The sequence below is a fragment of the Nymphalis io genome, chromosome 19 (assembly GCF_905147045.1).
Source record: "Nymphalis io chromosome 19, ilAglIoxx1.1, whole genome shotgun sequence".
NCBI lineage: Eukaryota > Metazoa > Arthropoda > Insecta > Lepidoptera > Nymphalidae > Nymphalis > Nymphalis io.
In genome coordinates, this window is record NC_065906.1 from 4,832,001 (window position 1) to 4,856,437 (window position 24,437).

Genomic DNA, 24,437 nt, shown 5'->3' on the forward strand with positions numbered 1-24,437 from the left:
CGACGACAGTAACCTCTCTTAGGTTAAGGAAGTAAGGATCGAACCTGCTACTTGCTGCGCTATTGACCATTAAAATAAATTTAACATATAACGTAGGTACGCTGATGATATTGAAAGGTATTTTCAGTCAAATTGTGACACTGTCAGAGAGGCAAAATATAATTTCTTTCAAAGAACCTGTGTGAAACTGTTTACAAAACATCACTATTATTCAACGAACTGTATGTAGTTAGATTAGTTTTATCGTCCCATTCCTTCCTAATTTAGCGGTTCCGTTACCTACGTGATTCAACAAACGAATTACTATTGGAAAGTATGAATCGGCTATTTTGAGAAAATTGACACTGAATTACAATGAAATGTGTCAAGCGATTAGTATTAACAATTGATTTTTTAAGTTTAGAATAGTAAAAATAATTATATCATCGCAATTACTTTTTTAATTAGTAAATGAATATTATACAACATCTGTTTATTTCAATAAATTACATAAGAACAATTATTTTGTCGTAACGGGCTAGGTAAAAGTTATATATGTTCTATATAATAGGATATAATGTATACATGCATCGAATGAAATAAGGGGTATTAAAAATATTTTTTGTTAAAATTACAGCGCATTCCTATGCACGATAAGGTTGTTATCTCATTAACCTGGTTAAAAAGGATCTTTACTTCCCACACATACATGTTCGTGAAAACAAAAGATTTTAGAATTATGCCGTTTAATATTACTTATTGAATAAAACTAAACGAATAAAGATGTCTTAATTTAGAACATAAATTCCTAATAGAGGATTATAGTACCGATGAGTATAATTGCCATATTTAAAGTTTATGTAAAATTTTGTAATTTGATAATTTTATTAATTCTATCGGGTATCTCCTTTCTTTCTTTAAATTTGTGCAATTAAAATATTATGTAATAATAAAGAAATGTCGCTTTGTTGGCGGGCGTTAGTGATCACACAGATTTATACTACTGCAGTTATTATCGTTTACTTTTTGTTTCTGATTTTATGATGATTCTAAATAAATTATTATTATTATTATAAAAAAGATATCTCATCCAAGAATTAATTACTAATATTCACAGATAGAAATGGTGTACCGATTCTACTATAGACAGTGCCAATTTTAAAACTAAACAAAATGCATCTACACGGAGCTTCGCATTAAATGTTTTGTCACTGCAGTTAATTGGATGTATAACTTAGCAAAGTGATACAGCTTTCAAGAATTGTAGACTCGACAGTGTGTCGCAATTTTTAATACAATATTATAACGTAAATATCTTTTTTTCTTTTAGTTTATCATTATATCCTTCAAAGATACTTCGAGCATAGCTCGCTCCATAGCACGCAGAGCGAATTTGAATTTGTGGAGAAGATTTTTATACTAATCACTTGGTTGTTATTTATGGCGATACAGCACATTCATTTCTATACTATTCAAGAAATTGTCAATACAATTGGTATAAATTTTGACATGAAAAATGTTTTAGCGCATGTCGTGTTGGATAGTAGTTCACGAACAGATTGAAAAACAAACATTGCAACGCATTTTATAAAAACTTTTCCAATGTTCATACAAATCAATTGACTATAGAGTTTATAAGCAGGAAGTCTAATACGTATTTTTTCACGTCCATATTTCGGACCCTATTACGAAAAAAGTGTAATAATATAAAGAAAAATCACGACAAATTTGTCATATCCTGGAGGCGGACGTTACTAGTAGTTATCGTTTTAATTAGTTACCGGATATCGTAAGGCAGCCCTTAATGAGACACGCTTGGTTGAACTGACTAATTTCTATCAAACATAACTAGCGACTCACTTCACTTCGCACTCACAATAAAGGTTTTATATGTACGTTAATATTTCTTTATGTCATTATCATTGTCCTTCATCAATATTTAGATTAAAATATAAATACACCACTCTAAAATATACCGCTCTTTCCTTTCACATAAGCCCGATCAATTTCAACAAGTACGAAATATTTTTTTTATGTATTATTTTAATAAAACTTAAATAAATATCATAAAAGATAGGATAACTACTGAGTTTCTTGCTGATTCTTGTCATTAGAATTGGAATATAGGTTACAAAATAATGATTCAAAAATATTTATGGGGACAAAAAATGCGTTTTTTATTATTTATTTTTTTGTAATATCCCATTACTAATAAAATAATTTTAGATTAGCATATTTTAAAATAATGAATTAAATCGATTCGTATTCAAATATCTACTGATATTTGAAACGATAAATTTACTTTTGTAAAGCAAACGTAATAATAATAATTGTATATTTGTTAAACTGATATTATTTTTATTTTTCTCACATAAACTATTAATGTAATACACACAAACATTTGATTTTTTCTTAGTCATTCGTCTTTAAAAAAATTGTAAATTGCTTTATAATAGACAAAATTCCTACTTTAAATACATTTAGATCTAAAAAAAGTTGAAATAATTTTACATTAAGGAACATTAAATACAGTTAAATTCAAAAGTATTACTTTCAATTAAATATAAAACTCGAATGATAAATAAAAGAAGCACTTTTTTCAAAACGTTCAGCAGCGTAAATCATGTCAAGTTATTGTTTATGGCGACACCAAGTCGAATAAAGGTGTCAAAGTCATAACTGTCAACGCACTCCTTACTCTGCGGTTATTAACTCACTCTGGTAATGATTTAATGATAAGCTCTTTATTTTTAATAAATATATGTTTATATTACGATGAACCTTTGTCCCTTTGAAATACAGAATATTCAATTTGAAGTGTATTTAATTTTATGTTTATATAAAAATTGTCTTTAATGGGCCTGTTTATGGAAGTTTAAAAAAATGTTCCGGCTTAGAAGTACAAACCTAAAAGTGATGAAAAATATAAGTATTTAATTGATTTTGAAAAAGAAGAACTTGAGTATTTAAAATGCATGCTATTTTTATATTAGTCTTACATTAAGCTCTATATAGTAGTGAGTTAGAAAATGTAACAATGAATTTTTAAACCATACCAAGTAACCCATTCGTAAAAAGTCTTACCACTTTTCCGTCGCAGTAAGCTAATGTCGAAACTCATTAGTGCAGCTTAGCGTCAGTGTCACGGGCAAGTTTAAAAATAAAAAGCGGACACTTTTGAAATAGGAACTTGTTCTTTTTTTTTCTTTTGAGCGCCAGTGATTGATTAGTATCCAGTTTTATCGTATGAACTATAATTATTATAATATATTCGGTAAACAAAACATGCGATAAAAAAATATTTACATAGAAAATATTACAACAATCTGAAGTAGAAATATATTGCGCTACTTAAATATACCTAGTTAAGTTGATTAATTTAATTAATGATTTACTAATTAAAAAGTAATACTTATTTTTGGACCATTACTATTATTATGAATATATATCATATCATATAATATCTAAATTGTTTGTTTGGTTTGTTTTCACGCATCAACGCCTCAACAATTTGTAGAGTAATTTGATACTCGGATATTTTAAAACATGAATAAGTATTTCATTAGTAAGGTTATTTTAACAGGATAAGTAATAGAGTTTTATGTGAGCAAAGGCGAAAGAAAGGCATGTAATTAATAATATTGTAAAATAGCCACAAGTTGATCACCATGGTGCGGTGTCAAAAAGAACGACAGTTGATCACGCTCCGCTGCGCCGGCGTATCCGGCGGCGGTGCTTTAGACCTGTCCTGCCCTAACCTCATGTAGCATGAATACAAAGCTTCTTCAAAATTTATATGATGAGAATATGTCATTTAAAAAAAATAGGCTTACATTGTATTTTATTATAAGTATAAAAAAGCCCGAATTGAATCTATCTAATTCTGTTATACTTTTTATTTTACAGTACTTTGTATAATAATTTATTAGTGGAATTTAAATTGTTTGTCTTAGCCTATGTCGATTGTGTAAAATAAAAAAAAAAACAAAAAATTACAGGCTTGTACATCTTTATAAAGACGTACAAGATCAAGGGCGAATCTACACGACGGTACAGACAAGTATCCCAGAGTTGCGAGGCCTGTTCTCTTATTATGGTAGCTTATTATTAACTTACCAGTAACACTATACGTTAAAAAACTTAATATACTAGTTCTACGGCCAGCAACGATTATGGTGATTGTAGAAATCAAGCGCGCTGGACACTGGAACTAACTTTTAATTTACGCTTTGGAAATATTAAATAACATAAGTTAGAGGTAGAATTATTTTTCTTAAATATAAACTAAACCTGCGCATAAGGGTCGAGATGAATTAGTAGATATTCGTAGTGCTCAAATCGTACTTAAAAAATAAATCGTGTGCTCGAAACGGCAAGCATCGAAGAGGATAACAAAACATCGTGAGTAGGTAGGTGTAGTAGGTAGTAAACCAACCGAAAAAAAACTCAAATAATTCTTCAACTTTTTTACAATGTCTCAATTTTCACGATTTCATGTTAACATATTTCCTACTCATAAAAGGGCGCTTCTTTTTATGTACACGTATTAAATGTAGTTTTCAAAGTTCTTATAATATCTTAAGTAAACATGTATACTAAGGCAAATAATATTAATATACTTTATCGAAAGGCGATGTTAAATTTCCCCTATATCTATTAAATAGCCGGTTTAAGCAAGGTTTCTAAAACATTACTTTTCCATCAAACGATTCTATTTCCTGTTATTGCGAGCCCAAGATCAAGGCTAGGATATGAGAAAACCGGAACATACTCATAATAATAATTAATAGTGAAATTATGTTGTAGTATTAATTAAGATTTAATTAAACAGGTAATATCTAGGACATTTGTAGCAACTTGTGTCAAAAAGTATTAAAAGTGTGCTTCGTAGTGATATTTTGTTAAAGCAACCGTGAAATGTTGACAACCGAATTATGATGGTATACTATTTTGATGCGTATATTCTTGAAATATTATAATTATTATGGTGAATGTCGCGTATAACTTTCTGACATTTCACGACCGTTGTCTGCGGTAAGTCTCGATTTTGTTCTTATACAATAGCCCTACCGGATGCGTGACCAATGTGAAAACTTTTGCATCAGAATATATACGTATATTTTACATATTTAAACGTTGCTCTACGTAAATCCTTATAAAAATAATGCTCGTTTTTGTTTCTATTCAATAAGTTCGCGCATCGTTCATAGGTTTGACTGACTTCTGGGATAGTTCTTTTTATGAAAGATAAGATACGAACACTTAAAAAAAATTTAAAAAGGAGTTATACTCAAGCCCGCATATGTTACATAGTATCTAATTTAAAGAGTACCTAGTCACTGAAGTTATGATGATTGTGAGATGATTGTAAAAAATGATTGAAGAAAGTCTCACTCGGAATTTCATAAATTACTGTTCGTAAAGTATAGTCATTATTGCACTCAAATTGAAGAAACATGAACATTTTATCGACCGAAACAAGTTTATGTTAAGAAAGGCTTTTTATTATAGTATGTTGATCTAAAATCTAAATGTAACAAAATTTTGATTTACAAAAATTTTAGTAACGGAGTACACAGATTGCTAACAAATTATAAAAAAATGGTTCTGCAAATATTATACTTTGGTCGCATAAAGTTCTTATTTATAAGACTATGGTAACTTAAGTGAATTAGATTTGCAGTGAAAACTTAGTAAATATTAATAACAAAAAAAAAATATAATTCGAAATGCTGGCGGCAGTCCTGTTCGATTATCTAAATGTAATTGTCTAAATTTCAAATTGAGTATTATTTACTTTATTTTTAATATCAAGCATATTTGTACTTGCCCTATTAAGTGATTTTTTTTCAAACTGTTCCAATTTAAAATGCCCAATAAGCTCACGCACATTAACTAAATATATATATACGGTCGGTCTTAAATATAGTTCTTATTATATTAGTTTTTTGCAGTGAATTGATATTTGGTAGGCTCATTTGAAAATATGATTTTATCAAATTTTTCCACGATGTACGCCTACTGTGTTAAGGCCAGATACTTATACTTACCAAGTCAAGTCGCAAGCTAAAGGATACGTGCTTGCGTGGTGGTGGAGGTATGGTGGCTGGTGCCTCATAGAAGGCAGCCTCCTCCAACCCATAATCAGACTCGCTTTCCGTCCACTCCAGCTTCATGCTGGGACTGTAACAAATAAATTTATATATGACAAACATTCAACTTACATAACATATTTAATCTAGACCAGATGTCTAAGTTTTTAATAATGACCCATAAGCTTAACGATTAGGAAAAGGCAATAAATTACAAATCCAATTTGTTTCTTCATTTTATAAAATATATTTTTTATAATTGATATTATATGTGGTGAATATAATAAATTAGTAAATAAAATTAGTTTATAGATTCTACAATTGGATTTTGATTAGGTATCAAAAGATCGATCTGAGTCTGAAATGAATAATGTTAAGTTATACATAAAAAAATTAATAATAATTCTTAATATTTGATAAACTAAATAATAATTCTATAGATACATTTGTAATATTTCATGAAGCGACTAACAAGATTGCTTTCTCGTCGAAACCAACTTTGTAGCTGATATAATTTTATGACCACTTCTTATGGGGCTTGAAACAATAGGGCTTCGGTGACCACAACCATTGCCTGCGTGGTTTCTGACAATTGACATCAATACACCCATCTCACTTACACATACTAATAAGGAAAGAGATAGCGTTTAATGTAAGGTTCGTGTCGAGCATACCTGAATAGACTGCTTCAACCTGTTTTTATATCTCGATGACTTAAGTTATTGTTTTATGGATATTTTAGCGTGCTACTTTGATTTCTTAAACGTTATAAAAGAAGGAGACAAAAGACTTTCTAAAAATAAATAATTCCAATATTATATATTCTTAATAAGGTGAAACAGAATTTTAAAACGTAACACATTTTAGTATAAATTCTATTATCCTCTGTAGATATATATATATTCAGCATTGAAAAACTCTGCTTTGCTTCCTATGATCCATAATCATAAAACCACGGATTCCGTTCATTGAATCCATTAATATTCCATCAAAGCGATCGAAATTAGTTAACACTTTCAAACATAACGAGTCGATCCGGCGGAAATGGTATCCGAAAGCACGTGTTACCAAACCCTTTCTACAAGGAAATGTTTTTATTTTTAAGGTAATAAAACTGGGATTCCCTTGGCAATATCGGAATCAAAAATTTATAGAACGTACTAATATAGTAGGATAGTTCTTGTTAAGAGAAAAATAAGGACTATATTCCTTTGAAGTTTATTGTATATACAGTTTTAAGATCAAGAAGTAGAAGTAAATGTGTCGTCGGTAGAATTCGGCGCTTAGAGATGTCGCTTCGGTCAATATCCGCAGGAAATGGTTCTCAGTTTGACACCCAGATCATTATTGTCTTGTAATTGAATCGGCGTGTCGATTTGTAGGTTCGTACATCGAAAACTAAGGGTGTTTAATTATAGCCGGTACCAATACAGCGATACAACACCCCTTATACATATAAGTGAGGTATAGAAATAATGTCTTATTTGAAAACGTCAAGATTATATTTTTAAAACTAACGATTGTGTAAAATATATCTAATATAAAACAGTAAAAACTGAAATAAATCGTTTTACATGAATCCTAGAATATTTTTGTATGTTTTTAATCGTTAATATTGATTGTAATTCGAGTGTTACATTATGTAATATTATTACATAAACACAAATACGCGCATAAAATCTCTGATGGTGGTGCTTGGATTTGAACCCGCGGATTTAGATTGACGAGTACCATCAGTTGGGTCATTTATTTATTTATTTTATTTAGGACCATCAGCAGTTACAACACTTATACATGTAATAATAAAAACACATTCAAACTTACGTAAAATGTGTGACTCTTCAAGACGGCCACAATATGCATTTTAAGGTACAATATACTTTTTTCTGTATTACTTATAACAGATTATAATATAAGCAATATTTTTTATAATACTAAAAGACTAAAAATTGTTAACCACATTTCTATAGAAAAAAAAACAAATAAATAATAATAATTAATAACATTGAAAATAAAGCTGTAAATATTATAATTAACGAGGGCACTCATTTCATTTATCACATTAATAACACATAACAATATAATTTAAATAAGAAAACAATAATTTAATTTAATGGACCGCCAACAAGAATAAGCAAATCGAATAATTATCATAATCGATATATATTACAAAGATTTAAAACATTATCTTACTAATTGTTATTCGATAAATTATTTTTCGTACACAACTAGAATTAATAAAACACACCGCCTTTACTTAAAACAAGAATCTTATATCTTGTATCGAATAATATTATAAAAAATATTTCTATAAAAGCTTGCTCCAAGCCCCGAATTTAAAAGCCTTACGGCGTAAGATTTTAAATAATTCCTCGAAATAGGAACTTCTGAAGATGAGTGCGTTAACACATATGGTAATTTGTAAGCATAAGGTTCCCGACCTATGGAACATTGCCCCATTAAACCGTACACGCGATTTTGCATGTCAGCCTAATCGTGTGCACAGCACGTAATCGGTTTATTCTACCCGATTTGACGAGTGAAAGAATTTTCGAACAAGATTCTTAAAAATATGTTGAATATTTGTAATAAATTGCGTTTATCATATTCAGAATTCATTTCAAATAATTTGGCGAAAAAAAAATTGGCGTAGCAATAGAGGTTGTACGATACTAAATTCATCTCTTCTTAAATTGCTGATGACGGATCAATAACAGTTTTCATTTCAACCTTACCTCCTCCTCAAAAGGAGAGAAGGTCTAAGCCCAGCAGTGCGACGTTTACTAGCTGTTACTTCGTTAATTATACTCATTACACTGACAATGCACTTCCAACCATAAAGTCTTAGATATATGTATGTAGGTATGTCTCATCTATCAATAACTACACTGGCTCACTCACCATTCTATCTGTAACACAGTAATACTACTATAATGAAGTTTGACGGTAGAATAATTGATGAATAGTGGTATCCTACCACTTGAACAAATCCCAAGCATTTTTTCTTTGATATTTGTATTTGATAAGAATTTTGTTGTACATTTTCGACGGCTTGGTTATATTATTTGTAAATACTGCAATCGTTTGGTGATTACTATTTTATTAGTAAATATTAGTAATAAATTAGTTTAAATATAATTCAAATTTAACATTCCTGTAAAAATATGTATATGTATTAGATAAATTATATATATATATATATATATATATATATATATATATATATATATATAAACTATTCGCGCCTCTCGTTCAAAAGTATAATTTTTATAGGATAAAAAAATCGCTTGACGATATTATATGTCAGTGTCAAGATAAATATTCCGTAGTTTAAAATTTTCTATAATAAATTGAAAAATAACTTATTAATTAAGATTTTTAATTAATAATGGCCAAACGATTTACAAAGAGTGCCATAAATTGGGTCGAATTTGAAAAACAAGTGCCACCTGAACAGAAAACGAAGTTCTTGGCATTTAAAGCTAAAGCGGATATGTATTTGCGACGGTAATGTTTTATGACATCATTAATAAAATTGGTCCTATTCTTATTAAACTCATATAAACCAGGATACACTAATTTTACAAACGTTTGTTTCATTAAGATACATACTCTTTTGAAATTAAGAATAAACCTTCGACAACCACCCTTACATGCTTTTATGTGATAATACAAAATAAATATTATATGTGAATAATATATAGTTATATTTTTATTCTTTTAGAGTGCAGGCAAATCCACCTGAACCACCGAAAATCAATTGGGAAGAATATCAAAAAACTGTCCCAGTAAAAGGCCTTGTAGACAAATTCAAAACAGCATATTCAGCATTTCAAGTACCCTATCCAACAGATACTCTATCTGAGACAGTCGATGAGCAATGGAAGAGTTTGGAGCCAGAAATTAAAGAATTTTGTGCCGAGAGACAAAAGGACATAGAACTGTAAGCTTTAATCATATTTTTTTTATAAAACTCAATATATTTATAATATAATATAAAATGAATCACTCCAGGGCACAGAAAGAATTAAATAGAATAAAGGCATTACCTAAATTTGAAGATATGACGATGGAGACCTTTTACGATGTATATCCAGATCAAGCGTTGGATCCTGTGAAAAGACCTACATTCTGGCCACACACTCCAGAAGAACAGCTAGGTTATATAACTCCAGAGCAAAAGGCAATGAAGAAAGGATCCCATTGAAATGAACTGCATATGAATTCGCAGAAGAATATATCACACACATTAATCATACTCATTTCAAAGATTATTATCTTGAATCATTCATTCATTAATTACTCATCCTTGATAGATTTGTAAACGTAAAATATAGATACCCTTGCTACCAGCCACTAGCAAGTAGCCTGTAAAAAATCTACAACTGGGCTTTAGCCTCCTCTGTTTTTGAGTAAGTTGATATAATATATGTTACTCTTCGGCCCACGTCATGTTTTCATTAATTCAAAGATATTTTAAATGTCTAAATCCAAACCGCAAAGCGTAAAAGGTAATTTTATTGTGGTTTTATATAGGATTAATATTGCTCGACTTTTACAACAAAATTGTAACTTTATCTTTTTAATATATGTATATTAGGATATATGCTTTTGCAGACATACCTATTATCCGTATATATTTTGGAGATTACATGGATATTTTTTAAATTCATTCAATCATAATTTAGAGCTTTGTGTGAAGTACATTTAAAAAGTATGTATTACTCCTCGTGTGTGTAGAAATATAAGGTCATTTTATTTGAATGTTGGCGGAACCACGGACAAAGTATATAGTATGTATGATGTGGAGCCCTAAAAATTTAATCGATTTAGTAGTTTTTGTGAAAACCGATAATAATGGAGAACATGCCTCTTTATATTAGTATGAAGTGTCATTTGTTATATTACTGTTTGCAGTGTACAATCACGAGAACCCTATACATACATATATAAAATGTTCGAGTTTAGGGCAAGGAAGAGTCATTGATCGATCAGTGCAGTGGACTCTAACGGCAGCGACAAATGTTATTGTCTATGGCACACAAGAAGGGCTGCAGTCTATATTTAGCGTCACATTCAGGGTCGAGGGACATTAGCCAAGAAGTCGCGCGTGGCAAATTGTGACTGATCATTGGATTAGGTTACTTAATTTATTTTTGGTTTTATTACTAACTGGACATTTAATTCGCGGTACATGTGCAATTTACGATCACACGATCAAAGCGATTATTTTAATTTTCTTTCGTTATGAATAATTAAATTTGATGTTCGAAATATTTATTTTAATAATTCGTACTTATTTAGTGGCTTGTTTATTCACAAAACAGACGCAATTATAAATAATTAATATAACGATATTTGGCACACTTTCGTTAGTTGAATGATCTTTGTAACATTAAAGTGGGCGTGTTAGCTACAAATACACCTAATAAACGCAACTTAAATAAGGGCAACGTATAATGTTGCAGTTTTAGTATATAGTATATTATTGCAATTAAAATTATTAACTATTTTTAAGCGACTGAGTAATACACGCATGCCAAAAAAATTATAACAAATGTAAATAAAAAAAAAAAAAACTGACATACAAATGTATAAAGCACGTTAACTGTTGAAGCCAGACGCATAATTCGTTTCCGAGAAATGTAACTTCAGATGTTATAGTGGGTCGATGTTACTGGCTGCTGAAGGGATACATTCTTATGAATTAATACATTATTTTTGCCATTCAAGTTTAAGCTTTTTAAACTCCTTTAGCCATGTTTTAGTAATACTTTAAGATCAACTAACAGCATTTTTGATGTAACTTGGAGTAACACGTTATTGAGGAAAAAAGTTTTTACATTTCTAAACTGGATAGAGAGAACAAAATACTTATTTTTTTAATTAGCAATTGTTGTATTTTTACAATATTTTTAGCAGGTTATGCCACATCCTGCAAAGAGTAGTTGCTTGCAATGTATTCGTTGGCAATTTTCGATGGAAGCAAGGACAGATCCAGGGGTAGGGGGCTCATTGGGGTCATGACAATCCTAGGAGGGTCAACCACTGATATTTTTTCTAGTCTCATCAATGAATATAATCATTATTGAACATTTTTACTGTCTCATTAATTTTCTTAATTTGAAAACAATGTATTTTATTGTTTTTTACGAATTAGCTCTCGGTTGACAGTTATTATTCCTTTAGTCTAAATATTGGAAACAATACATATTATTATTGTTTACGTAATACATATTAGCATGATTGTTTTGTATTTACGACCTAATAATGTTAAGACAAATTTACGACTAAAAATCAAATGAACGAAGTTATTTATCTATAAAATTTGACCATGTACGTAATGCAAAAGTGAGTTTCTTTATTTGTTGCGCTTTTACGTCTTAACTTCTTAAACGTCATCATGAAATTTTGCATAAACATTGTCAGTACAGGGTACAGAAAAATACATTAGGTACCTAAGTCTTTCCCTTTCCTTAACACGCGGGCGGAGCCGCGGCCAGATACTAGTAAATAATAATTGTTGGCATGGACCAGCACCGACATTGAGTCCTTTGAGAATTATTACATGCATAAATATGCAATATTTTTATTAGTTAATTAGGTAATCCATGAAGTTAAATATGCGTTTACATAAAATGGAATTACTAGATAGACTACGACATTGCGAATTTTGGTTTTAGCGACTTAAAATAAAGCAATTAGTACTATGGTATAAACGTATGCGACTTTAAATAAATTAAAATATAAACTTTATATACAATCAATCTGAATTAATTCAGCTATTCGTGACAATTTTCGAGACCTTCACTTTTTATTTCTGGGCTTTTTTTAGACTTGAAAATTTAATAAATATTTTTTTCATGATTTAAATTTATACTTTTATTTTAATTAATTTCAAATTAACTATTGATATGGAATTTTTCGTAAAAATAACACTCACATTTTCGTAATAGATAATCGGTACGAGCTTTAAATAAGTTTCAGAAGTAACATCCTTTTCCGTTTCCTTTACAGAATATAAATGTGAGATTTCTTAACATCTCAAGAATATGCGTTTGTTAACAGAAAACTTCCGTCAAAAACAATATATTTATACGCTGATTATTAATACGATATTGTATAAATAAATAGTTCTCAATGAATTTCCAAAAAGTAGTTAATAGTGTAGGACTGAATTATTATAAGTAAATGATAATCCTAAAAATTTAAACTAAGTCTGACTCTATCTTGCTATTATATTAATTTAGTCTGGGTACTGTAGACTGCTGTAGCGTGGGTGGAAGGGTGAGACCACCTGTTGCAGGCATGCTATTTTTAGTTCTGCCCCTCCTCGTCCCGCACTCCTCACGTCAGCCGTTCATAACTCCATGAGTAATGTGTGCAGTCAAGAATACTTGCAACTTTGACCGGTCAAGGAAATTATGATGTCCAGAATTTGGTGCATATGCCTTAATTAACCTGAAATTTTATAAAAAATCACACAGATTTTTCTCTGGAGGTGCGTAGTCAAGAGTATCTCAGTCATGATAAACTTAATGTTATGCAACGGTGATGATGATGTTTTCTCTTATCTATATAATAATATCACGTTTTCAATTGCATGAATCTGTGTTATTGTCACGAATTTATGTAATATTTACATGTTTATAATTTACTATGATTAGTGGTGAAAAGAATAGTGCCGCATGGGGCGGCGTTGAAAATGAAACCTTTGTTTTCTAAATTCAAACACTATTTTACAAAACAAAAAGATGTGTAATGTATCCATGTGTAAAGTTAATAGCTAACAATTCAAAGATTCTGAAAATATATCATTTGTTCTACAGTTTTACTTAAGCACATAACAAGTTAACTATTTATACGATTATAATCAAAAGCACTAAAAACAACACAACTTCACAAAGAACATAATTTGCACATAAGCGATTTATCGATGTACGAAATCGTCAAGTAAATTTTATCGATGACAGTCTGAATAATTTGAACAATTTTACTTACAAATAGTTCATTCAAAATGTAAACTCTCGTTCAATCACGCTCATCAACATTTTTCTTTTGTTTACACGAAGTATCGAGCAATCAAGCGCGTGCTTGTTTTTTATAAATGTGCAATACATCGTGTGAAAAACAAATTCGTTTTGTTTATACAAGATTCAAAATGGCATTTAAATTACAGACTATTTTATTTATAGTTAAAAAAATATTTGTTTATTTTTTTCTTGTTTTAAATTATTTTAAAATCTACAAACACTTCCTTGATGATCGAAATAATTTAAAATATGCTTGCAACACCAAACTAATTTATTTATCAGAAAGGAATATTTATTCAGATTTCTTATTATTTGGAATATATATTTAAATATTAGGTAAAGATTACTTTTGTTTTATTTACAAATATTCATATATCTATACAATTTCAAAAAAAGAAGCCAAGATAGCATAATCAGAATAATATTATTGCCTATTTATTTTATCGGTAATTGAAATATCAAATAAAAAAATCCTAAAGAAATTGATATGAAAATAATCTTACTCAAAGTTAAAAAACTTTCACTATTATCATAACATTTTAGCTACTCGAAATAGCTGTAAAATTGAAATGGAAAATAATATTACTTTCAAATTAGTATATTGGTATTTATTACATAAGCTAGCTAAAGCTAAGCTAAAATATAACTTAATTGAGCAAAAAAGTACATCAGTCCATTTATATTCATTCAAAATTAAAATATTTATTTATACATTTACAAAATATTTTACATATAAAAAGATCCTTTTGGATTTCAACAATACATAATAATCGAAACAAAGTATGAAGTCATATATTTTATATTAATGTGTAATGTAGAATAAAATCCGATCATTTACGGAAAATTTTATTGTTATACGCAATACAAGTAAAATTTACAGGCTGTAACCCAAAACCAGCCAACTATAATCTATATAACAAACAAAATATATATATATCTCGGTTTTTCATAATAAACACCAGACCAGGTATAAAATAATTCATAAATATAAAAAACACATTTTATTTAATACGTCTGTAGTATTATTATATTGATATAAAACTTGGAAATGAAACCCAAAGATACCGGCTGTGATCAGTAATCTGAAACAGTCTGATCAAACGTTTATTCTCGTATTAAAGGCATTTATACACTCGTGATACGAATGCTAAAGTGGAGTAACTGCATGAGATGAATTATATTCAACGTTTATTACAGCTCCTCAGTATTCTTTAAACTCGTTGATCGGAGATTAACAAAACCTCGCATGACACTGACCTATAACACTCACAGCACAATAAATCTTGGAAAATATTTTATTTATATATAACATCGTCTAATATATTTAAGAGCCGAAATAGCCGAGTGGTTAGAACACGTGAATTTTAACCGTATAAGAAGAATACGAATGAATTTAATGTGCTTGATTAGTATTTATTTCATCTATTTAGCAGCATGGTGGAATAAGCTTCTAAGCTTCTCCTCAAAAGGAGAGGAGGCCTAAGCCCAGTAGTACGACATTTACAGGCTACCTTACTCTTATAATATATTATAATGACACGGTCTTATTGCGTATAACTGCGAACGTGTTTTGTTTTGTCCTTTATTCACGCAGCAGATTTTAGTCGAAGGCACATGCTTTGGCATTTTATTTACTGGTATTATTGTGAAGAAATCCACGTGAGTCGAAGTGCGGTTAAAAATCATGTATTTCAAAATAAATTTCTTTAAGTAAAGTTAAAGTTTAAAATTTGGGTTGTTTTGTACTATTAAATAGAAAGCGTTTTGTTTCATAAATGAATATCTTAACCGTTTGGCCAACATACCAAGGAGACCCAGGAATCTTATTGATGAACTAATTTATTATTTAATATCGGAATGTAAATTCAAATAAATTTTGTACTTACTTGTATAATATTATAGTTTTAGGATAAAATAATTATGAGGTATTTCAATAAAGTTAGCGACAAAGCAAGCATTTCTTAAAAAAACTTTGTTTTGTTTTTTTCTACTTGATTATACAGGAAAGAAAACATTCATCTTAAAAGTTCCGTTTGTTTGTAAACACAGAAATATATTCACGATATTTTTTAACTGTAGAATATAATAATCAATATATTTAGGTGGTATGTCCTTCGTGATAAATAAACAATTATATGGCACGGACGCTGATAGGGAATACTCGTTATCACCGAGTCGTCGAACCCGCACAAGGCGACGCGTTCGTTATGTAAAGGTCTTTGTTCAATACTAAGGTCTAAGCTTACTTTGTATCTTGACGATAGTAGAAATGTTGTTGTATACATTCACCAAATTATTTACACTATATGAATTAATATAAGGAGACTACGGTTTTTGAACGTTTAATAATTTATTTTTAATTCCAAATTCGAATGGAATATGTATTTGTAAACAGAACTTTTTTTTTAAATTATATTTTGAAACGTTAACAGAACTGTACAAAATAATTATGATACAATGTAGTTTAACATATAATATTTAATAGATATTAGTCAGTTTCATCCGTATGATAACATAAAAACCCAGCCTTTAGCATTTAGCTGGCACACCATGTTCCGGTCAGCATATCGATTGTGAAATATTTTAACTTTAATGTTTTCACATTTCGAATTGTGTTGATACCGAATAGACTGAAACTGAGTGACGCGGATTAGGCAAGTTTATGATGCGGATCGTTACTAATTAATTCATAATTAAAAATTCTGGTGCGTCCGAGCAGACGGCGTCAACCAATTACGCGAACCGCATTTTTGAATTGACACTGAACGTTATTACGACAAACATTGAGTTCAAATTAGTTTATTATGGGATAGGAGAGTTTGTATGAAGGGCAAGCGACAGTTGTTTTATTTTGAACTATATTTAGTACTTGGACTGAATTGTTACTGTGCCAGCTTTGTATGGAGCGATGAGTGGCATCGACATACTCGATGAATGCATAACTTAGATACGTGGCAAATACCTAGATACTGGAAACGACAATCATGTTAAATGAAAACTTGATAGCTGGCTTTAACTCAAATCATTTTCTACCCAAATTAAATCTAAACTAAATTTAAAAATTTCTATTCGAATCTTGCGATCAACTGTAGTAAGCATCTATTAATTTTTTTAGGCTTTAAACTCTGAACATTCCTTTATAAACTTATATGAGTATCTCTAACAAAACTTAAGAGATGTTAAAATCTTATCGAAAGATGCAGTGTTGTGATGTTTTGCTTTTTTGTTAGCTTCTAGTCAATGTGTGGAAAGTTGTTTCTTAGTGTGTGTGTATGCGAAGTCGGCACGCAACATCTGTTGTTTGTGTTTGCGGTATGCCAAAAACTATTTTTTAAATGTTTCGTCATGGTTAATGTCAACACAAAATTGTACGACGCAGAACGAAATATAAGCTTTTGATACATCATTAGAATATATTAGTGCTATTCTGTTTATAAAAGAGGCATTATGAAGAAATGCAAATAATTTAAATTGAAATTTAACTAACTATGTGAAATTTTATAAAACATCGGTGCAAGAATATCGTAAACATTTCAGGTTCCTCTTTTAATTATGTAAAATTGGACAAAACCAATCATACGATAGACTGTGTTAATATATAACAGAATACAAATACGTACTGCCAAATTTGTTAAGAGATTATATAAGAAATTCGTACAAATAAAACAATAAATCAGAAAACAATAACGTCGGTGACGGTTATTATTATTTCCGCAAATGTCATGATCCAATGCATTCTTTACGACGTGTTTTTCAAAATCCATATTCGCTACGAGATCCGTCCCGAATCGTGTCAGCAGGCGAGTCTTCTACCTGCGGGTCCCGTTGCGTGCAAGGTGTAACGCACCCTACTCACACATCGACACACAGAACACACACGCACCGGTAGGGTTGCCAGATGTTTTAAGAGATTTTAAGTTTGGTGTATGCAAAAAAAATACTTAGGTAGCTCAATTTAAATGTGTTTTTAGTTACTAAAAAGACGGAACTGCTGCTATCCATATAAAATCTTAATTGGCACATGATTTAGGGGTTTTAATATTTATCAATCAATTGATTTTGTATAAAAAATGGAGATCATTTTTCGTTACTAAATAAGTTTCATCTGATTCTTTTAATGTCGATTTCAAACTATTTTAGCAATGAATGTTTTGTTTAACTTTATAAATGTTTATATTTAATAAATCATTGGAAACCATAAAAAAATCTGCTAGTGCGTCTGTGCAAATGAATTATTACCTAGAAACTATTTGTTTTCTAATGGTTTATTATTTGCGGAAGTTAGGTTAGTTTCTGCTATTTTAAAAACTTTATCAAAAGTGCTATTCTTTAAGAATAACTTCATATCTTACCCATGTTGTTGGTGTTGAAAACCGACTTACACCTTTTTGATTTTCTTTAAATCTCGACCATCGATATCACCTTCTGAAATTTCTTGATCGCGTTCTGTGGTGTTTCGAACTTGTTTCTATAGAAAAGCTCCACTCTATGATGAATAATTGAATTTAATTTAAAAATAAAAAAAAGTATTTTGAGTTTAATTTTGTGACAGTTGACATAATTGACACTTATTATAACATATGTATCGAAGATATTTTGGAGACTTCGTTTTAACTTGATATTTAGAAAATTGATTAAACGATGATAGACGTGTCTGTAACCTTGAAGTACTGATAACATTTTATGATAACGCGATAACAAACAACGCAAAACATTTGATTTCACCACGTATAGAATCACATTTACAACGAAATATTGTTTAGATTAGATTGAATATTAATTATTATTTATGTTTTTTTAATGAACACGGAAAATGATAACATTGATCGAATTGTAAACTTTAAATTATTGTTAATTAGGGCTATTCTGTAAGAATAAACTCACCGCAGACAAAAGTCGTGATATGTAAGAAAGTGATATGCGACATTGACCATAATAGTTACAACATTTCAAGTATACACGCATCAAAATAGTATATCATCAAAGGATTTCATGGGTTTCACATAATCTAGATACTATTGTAATGCATGCATTATAGCTTTGCTAGTCCTGGCTGACTATCAACGCACAGCTAAAACTACTAAATAAAAAGCTAAAATTTAGAATGTTTTTTTATTTTATAACGTAAGCATTCGCTAAGGAATAATTATTGGACATTTTAATTTAAAGGGTTGGGAAAAGTAGCTTTATATGTTTCTTTCCTTTACGAATTCGGTAGTCATATGTACATAATATACAACTCATAGACCAGAATTTTTCGCGCTTAACTGTCGTTGAAACAGTCTCACTTCAAAGAAAAAATGTCATAAATTTGTAATTGAGTTTTATGGTAAATCACAATTTTGTTTTATGTAAAATAGAAAACAAGTACCTAACTAAGTTAGCCGACGAGCCGGTTGGCGTGGTTTGGTAGATGCTTGTCTTTCACGCCGAAGGTTGTGGTTTCGATTCCCACCCAGGAAAGATATTTGTGTGCATGAACATGTCTGTTTGTCCAGAGTCTGGGTGTAATTATCTATATAAGTATGTATTTACAAAAGAAAAATAATATATGTAGTATATCAGTTGTCAGGTTTCCATAGTACAAGCTCTGTACAAGCTTAATTTGGGATCAGATGGCCGTGTGTGAAAAATGTCCCAGGATATTATTAAGTTGCATTCTCATAATCAATGTCTCAGAATAAAGAAAAATGGTATAACATTTTGTTTGTTAAAAATTAAAAGAACTAATTATTTCTATCTTCAGTTAATTCTTGTAGCAAGTAGGTCTAGGTATATGCAATATTTAAAACGGTTTATTAGTTAAACATGTTGCAGCTAAGTGATTGAATCCAGACTACTATCTCTATGTTTTTCAATATCTACACTTTTATTTTAGGTTATTTATCACGAGTAATTTGTTATTCAAAGTAAAAATATTGCAAGATAACTTACTGAATATATAAGATACGCTGGAGATTTAATCAGAATGTAATTACAAACGAAATTAAGCCTTGTTTCATACGAAAAAAGGGATTGATTTGAAAATTTATTTAGCATAAGTTTTTCTTCGTTAAAATTATATCATACTTTTTCATACTAAAGGATAAATATATCTTATTAAAAATATGATACATGTAAGTATTTATTTAAATTTATTAAAAATTTGTATACAAGCAATTCATTAAAATTAAAAAAAAAAACAATCAGAATCAACCGATAGGTATACTTATAATAAAACATGTTGCTAGAGAGTAGCTATTGAAGGACATTGGAGATATTCCTGGACCCGAACATACCATCGATTGCTCTCTGATCATTAAAAGAAGTTACGTCAATACAATTTCAGTTGTTTTACGAGCAAGCTTTTAACTGTTTAAAGTTTATTTGATTTGTCATTTCGGCTTAATAAACAAAATATGAGCGGAAATTTTTAATTACACAGTGGTGATAAATGTTCGTAAACTAGTGTTCATTTTATCTTTATGAAAAAATTGTATTCAGAAATACGAAATGTGAAAGTGAAAATGAAAAGGAGAAAATAAAAAGCAATTATCAAAAATAAATAAATTAGTTATTGTAATTTCTTTTCATTACGAAATGTTTCTATAACAATACTAAGCACGCCATATATAAGTGTAGTGCTCGCCCGGATTTGACCCTGCAATCTTCGATTAAGATTCACACGTTCTAGGTCCTGGGCCATCTCGGCACGAAAATATTCTTATACTAGTAGTAATATAATTATATAAATGAAAATTTAACCTAATCATTCAATGTTTACTACGCAGATTGCAGATACGTCTACCATAGAGAATTTTTCTACCTTAGGGCATACTTAGGACATACTTTAGAAGCACTAACACGCACAATCATAGAAGGGTCTTGAATACCTAATTATGTATGTATCGTCTCTTGAATAAATAAACTAATGTCATTGATCCTTATATCGAAAATTGAATCAAATTTGCTTTGGTTGAAAGTTTGTTTCATTTTAAATGGTTTAGAATTTATAAAAAGGGTGTTGACTTATATATTATGATATATTATGTTGAATTATATATTGATATTGAAAATTTAAGATTATTTAATAAAACACATCCCACTTCTTATAACGAAGGTTCATCCATCTGTCCATTAAATTAATGATAACTTACGTTGAAATTTATTAAATTGATTATTTAAGTTTTAATGATTCGCTGAATTGTTATACCTTATACCATTTAAGTGGGCGTGTTTAAAATCAAGTCAAACAATGTAAAAACAAGTCAAATTACTCTTCTATCTGTTGAAAGTTAAATGTTTTCCGGATGCCTTATTTATGTATTTGTTAAAAAGAAAAAACATTGAAAGATGCAGAGAATATAATAAAGTATATGTTTAGTTTACACACGTTTTTATAGCTGTTTAATTAAATTATTTATAAAGTTCAATTAAAAGTTTAATTTTCGATCGTGTTTGAAATTCCTAATCGTATTATATGTATTTTAATTTTTCGTATTAAGAAAATATATTGCGCTACAGACTGACAGACAAGATGATAGACAAGATGATAACCATCTTTTTTATGCATAAAATGATAGCAAATTTTTTAGTTCTGTCATATAATTTAGTTCAAACATTGTGAACAACAGAATAAGCAACTATCATGAAAATCATGATCAGATCAAAGCTTATCAGAACTTAAAAACGGTTTAACAAATTTTTATTTTACTTTTAACTATTGCATAAAAATTATATTACATAAAAGTTTTAACAAAAAGTGAATACTAATGTTTACGCGACTCAATGAAGTGAATAATTAATTATTTAATTAACTCTTGCATCATTCATTTTTAATTCCGATTTGAAATATCTTAACACTTTAATGTTTACGATATTTTTTTAAATTATTTTATAAATTTTTTGAACTTAGGACAGTAGTTGTAAAATATTTGGAAATGAAAATTTAAAGTAATTTTTACATAATATTTTATATTACCAATAATTATTATTATTATATATTATCAATATTTATGTGATAATATTGAGCTATAACTTTCAAGTGATTACTCTACAATAAATGTTTTATCATTGAAAGTATATCTACACCGCGTATTTACTTTGACACATATGTTATAATGACGTAATATTCTATTTTTTATAGTTGTTTCATAGTATTTTTTAATGAAATAGATAGAAATAAATAATTTAATTATATTGAATATAGAAAAAAAACAAAATCCTTAAACATTTCTTAACATAATTATCTAGATTTTCGTGAATTTCTTCACATAAAAAAATGTGTCGATAATTTGCATATGTGGCTATAGCCTAATTAAAAAAGTAAATAATTAATTAATTTAATAATTCACGTAGCCTATTTAATAATCCGTAGATTGGTTGTGCAATATTGGAACAAGACATTAAAAAATGACTATCTTATAATCGATGAAAACAAACGATCAATAGGTATTCATATCTCATCGTTGTGTCAAGTTTCGATATTCAAAAGCCATCACAATTTTATTTAAATAATGTTTATGGAAAGCCAAATGGGATTCCCTATCAAACTAATATGTGAAGCGTTATTATGTGAACCATGTTTAACTACGTTGAAGTGATACCGCTTTAGATAAAAGATAACAGATAAAAAGCTGCGTCTTATTAATTTGTTTCGGTTATAGTTGGTTATGTTTATTCGCATGCATTAAATTTTCAAGAAAATAAATAAGATAATATAAATTAAAAAATGGATGTTATTTTTCGATATTTAAATTCAATTAGATGACACATTGTGTTATATTAATTAACTTCATTTGTAAGTAAAAATTGTTTTCATTCGTGGTCTACTAAGTAAATATTTATTACTTGTTTATGCGTATCACTGTTTATGTTAGTTCCGTATAACACTTATATCAAAATCGCAATGTGTGATAATATTCAGAGAATATAATATGACGAGTTCGGAGTAATAGTCTTTGTTATAATGATTATAATGTGGCATGATGGACTATCAGACGTCCAGTTTCCTGAGCAAATGAAAATATATGCAACACATACATAATATGTTGCTCTGGGCGTAATACTTGCAAAACAGTTATTGGAATTTCGGCGATGAGATTATCGATGAAAACAAACACTGATTAGATAAGATCATATTTAATCGTAGCGTGAGTTTTTGATATTTATATTAATTACATCACTCTTTTATACAAATAATTTTCTGTGTAAAGTATAGTCATTGATCTTTATTTAAAAATTGTTATGTGGACACGGCCGTTAAGTTACGATTTATAAACTCGTTACATTTAAATATAACAATAACGATTGCCGATTGCGACACTGTATAACGTACAGTGCTAGTGCGCTGTGGCTTCCGTTACAGTAGTTCCATATTCAAATTGTAATATGAAATAGAGAATGAATTCGCAACGTCTGTAGGTGTGGCCTCGCTTTCCTCTTTACGATGTGCGCGATACCATTAGCTGGGATCGACTTGCGGCTACGAGTACCGCATCGACTCGGCACAGGTAGTTCGGGATAAAAACACCACTTGAAATGGAACGGACGCGGCCGGTCTCACCTAGATAACGCTCGACCGACTGAAACACCAATCAAAGCACTCACGAGATCATAGCCTTATTCCATCATATGGGAATCAACCTTTGTCTCGATCCTCGAACTCGCCACAGTGACGATCTAATCGTTCATTCATATCATACGAAACGATAATAATATAAATAGTCCCTAGCCAATGAATGAACTTATAACATGTAAATTCGTCGCTCACAAATCGCAACAGCACCGCGCGTAGGCGTCTGGCTTGAATGAAAATAAACATACTTTCTTTCTTCTTACCTCTCGATTTTGACTATATTATCCAGATTAGCGATATTATCACAGCACTGTAATAAAAATGAGTGTTTGTTACACAGAATCCGTTTGCATGTTACTGTGGGACGCGGTTCGTTACGCGGCGCGAGCGGTGCAGTACAAGTCTGCCGGCCGGCTCTAGCGATACTGTTCGCGGACACAGATGTAGGTGCGCCCGCGTCGTACGCACACAGGCGCGTTCATTCAAATAGCCGGTGGAGGGGAGAGCTTATGAATGGACGTAGTGAAGCTATGTCGTATAGATACCACTGATAACGACACTTCGCGAGCGTTATTTAACATGATACTGCCTAGATATCCTGACTGACTGCTCGCTTTTAGTCGCAATTGATGAAAACACCATACTAAGCGTAATATGAATAGCATTGACAGTTTCGTAATATCGACATTGTTTTAACAACTCGACGATATTATTTAGAAAACAGTTACATCTGACAAGATTTGATTACCTACGACAGTTTGTAATAAATACGTGACT

General features: G+C 29.9%; 2 protein-coding genes across 2 annotated transcripts in view; one reads left to right on the top strand and one right to left on the bottom strand.

Moving 5' to 3' along the window:
- Window positions 1-24,076, bottom strand: part of LOC126776071 (ETS-like protein pointed) — a 125,428-nt gene extending 101,352 nt beyond the window's left edge. Inside the window, exons 1-2 of the mRNA XM_050498340.1 lie at window positions 23,924-24,076; window positions 6,030-6,162 (exon numbers count right to left, since the gene is read on the bottom strand). Coding sequence (XP_050354297.1) covers window positions 6,030-6,155 — 126 coding nt within the window. The 5' untranslated portion in view covers window positions 6,156-6,162; window positions 23,924-24,076. The remainder of the gene's footprint in view (window positions 1-6,029; window positions 6,163-23,923) is intronic.
- Window positions 9,447-10,510, top strand: LOC126776072 (ATP synthase subunit d, mitochondrial-like). The gene is made up of 3 exons (XM_050498343.1): window positions 9,447-9,578; window positions 9,796-10,014; window positions 10,086-10,510. The coding sequence occupies exons 1-3, from the start codon at window positions 9,460-9,462 to the stop codon at window positions 10,276-10,278; spliced, it is 531 nt and encodes a 176-aa protein (XP_050354300.1). The 5' UTR covers window positions 9,447-9,459; the 3' UTR covers window positions 10,279-10,510.
- Window positions 24,077-24,437: the final 361 nt, after the last annotated feature.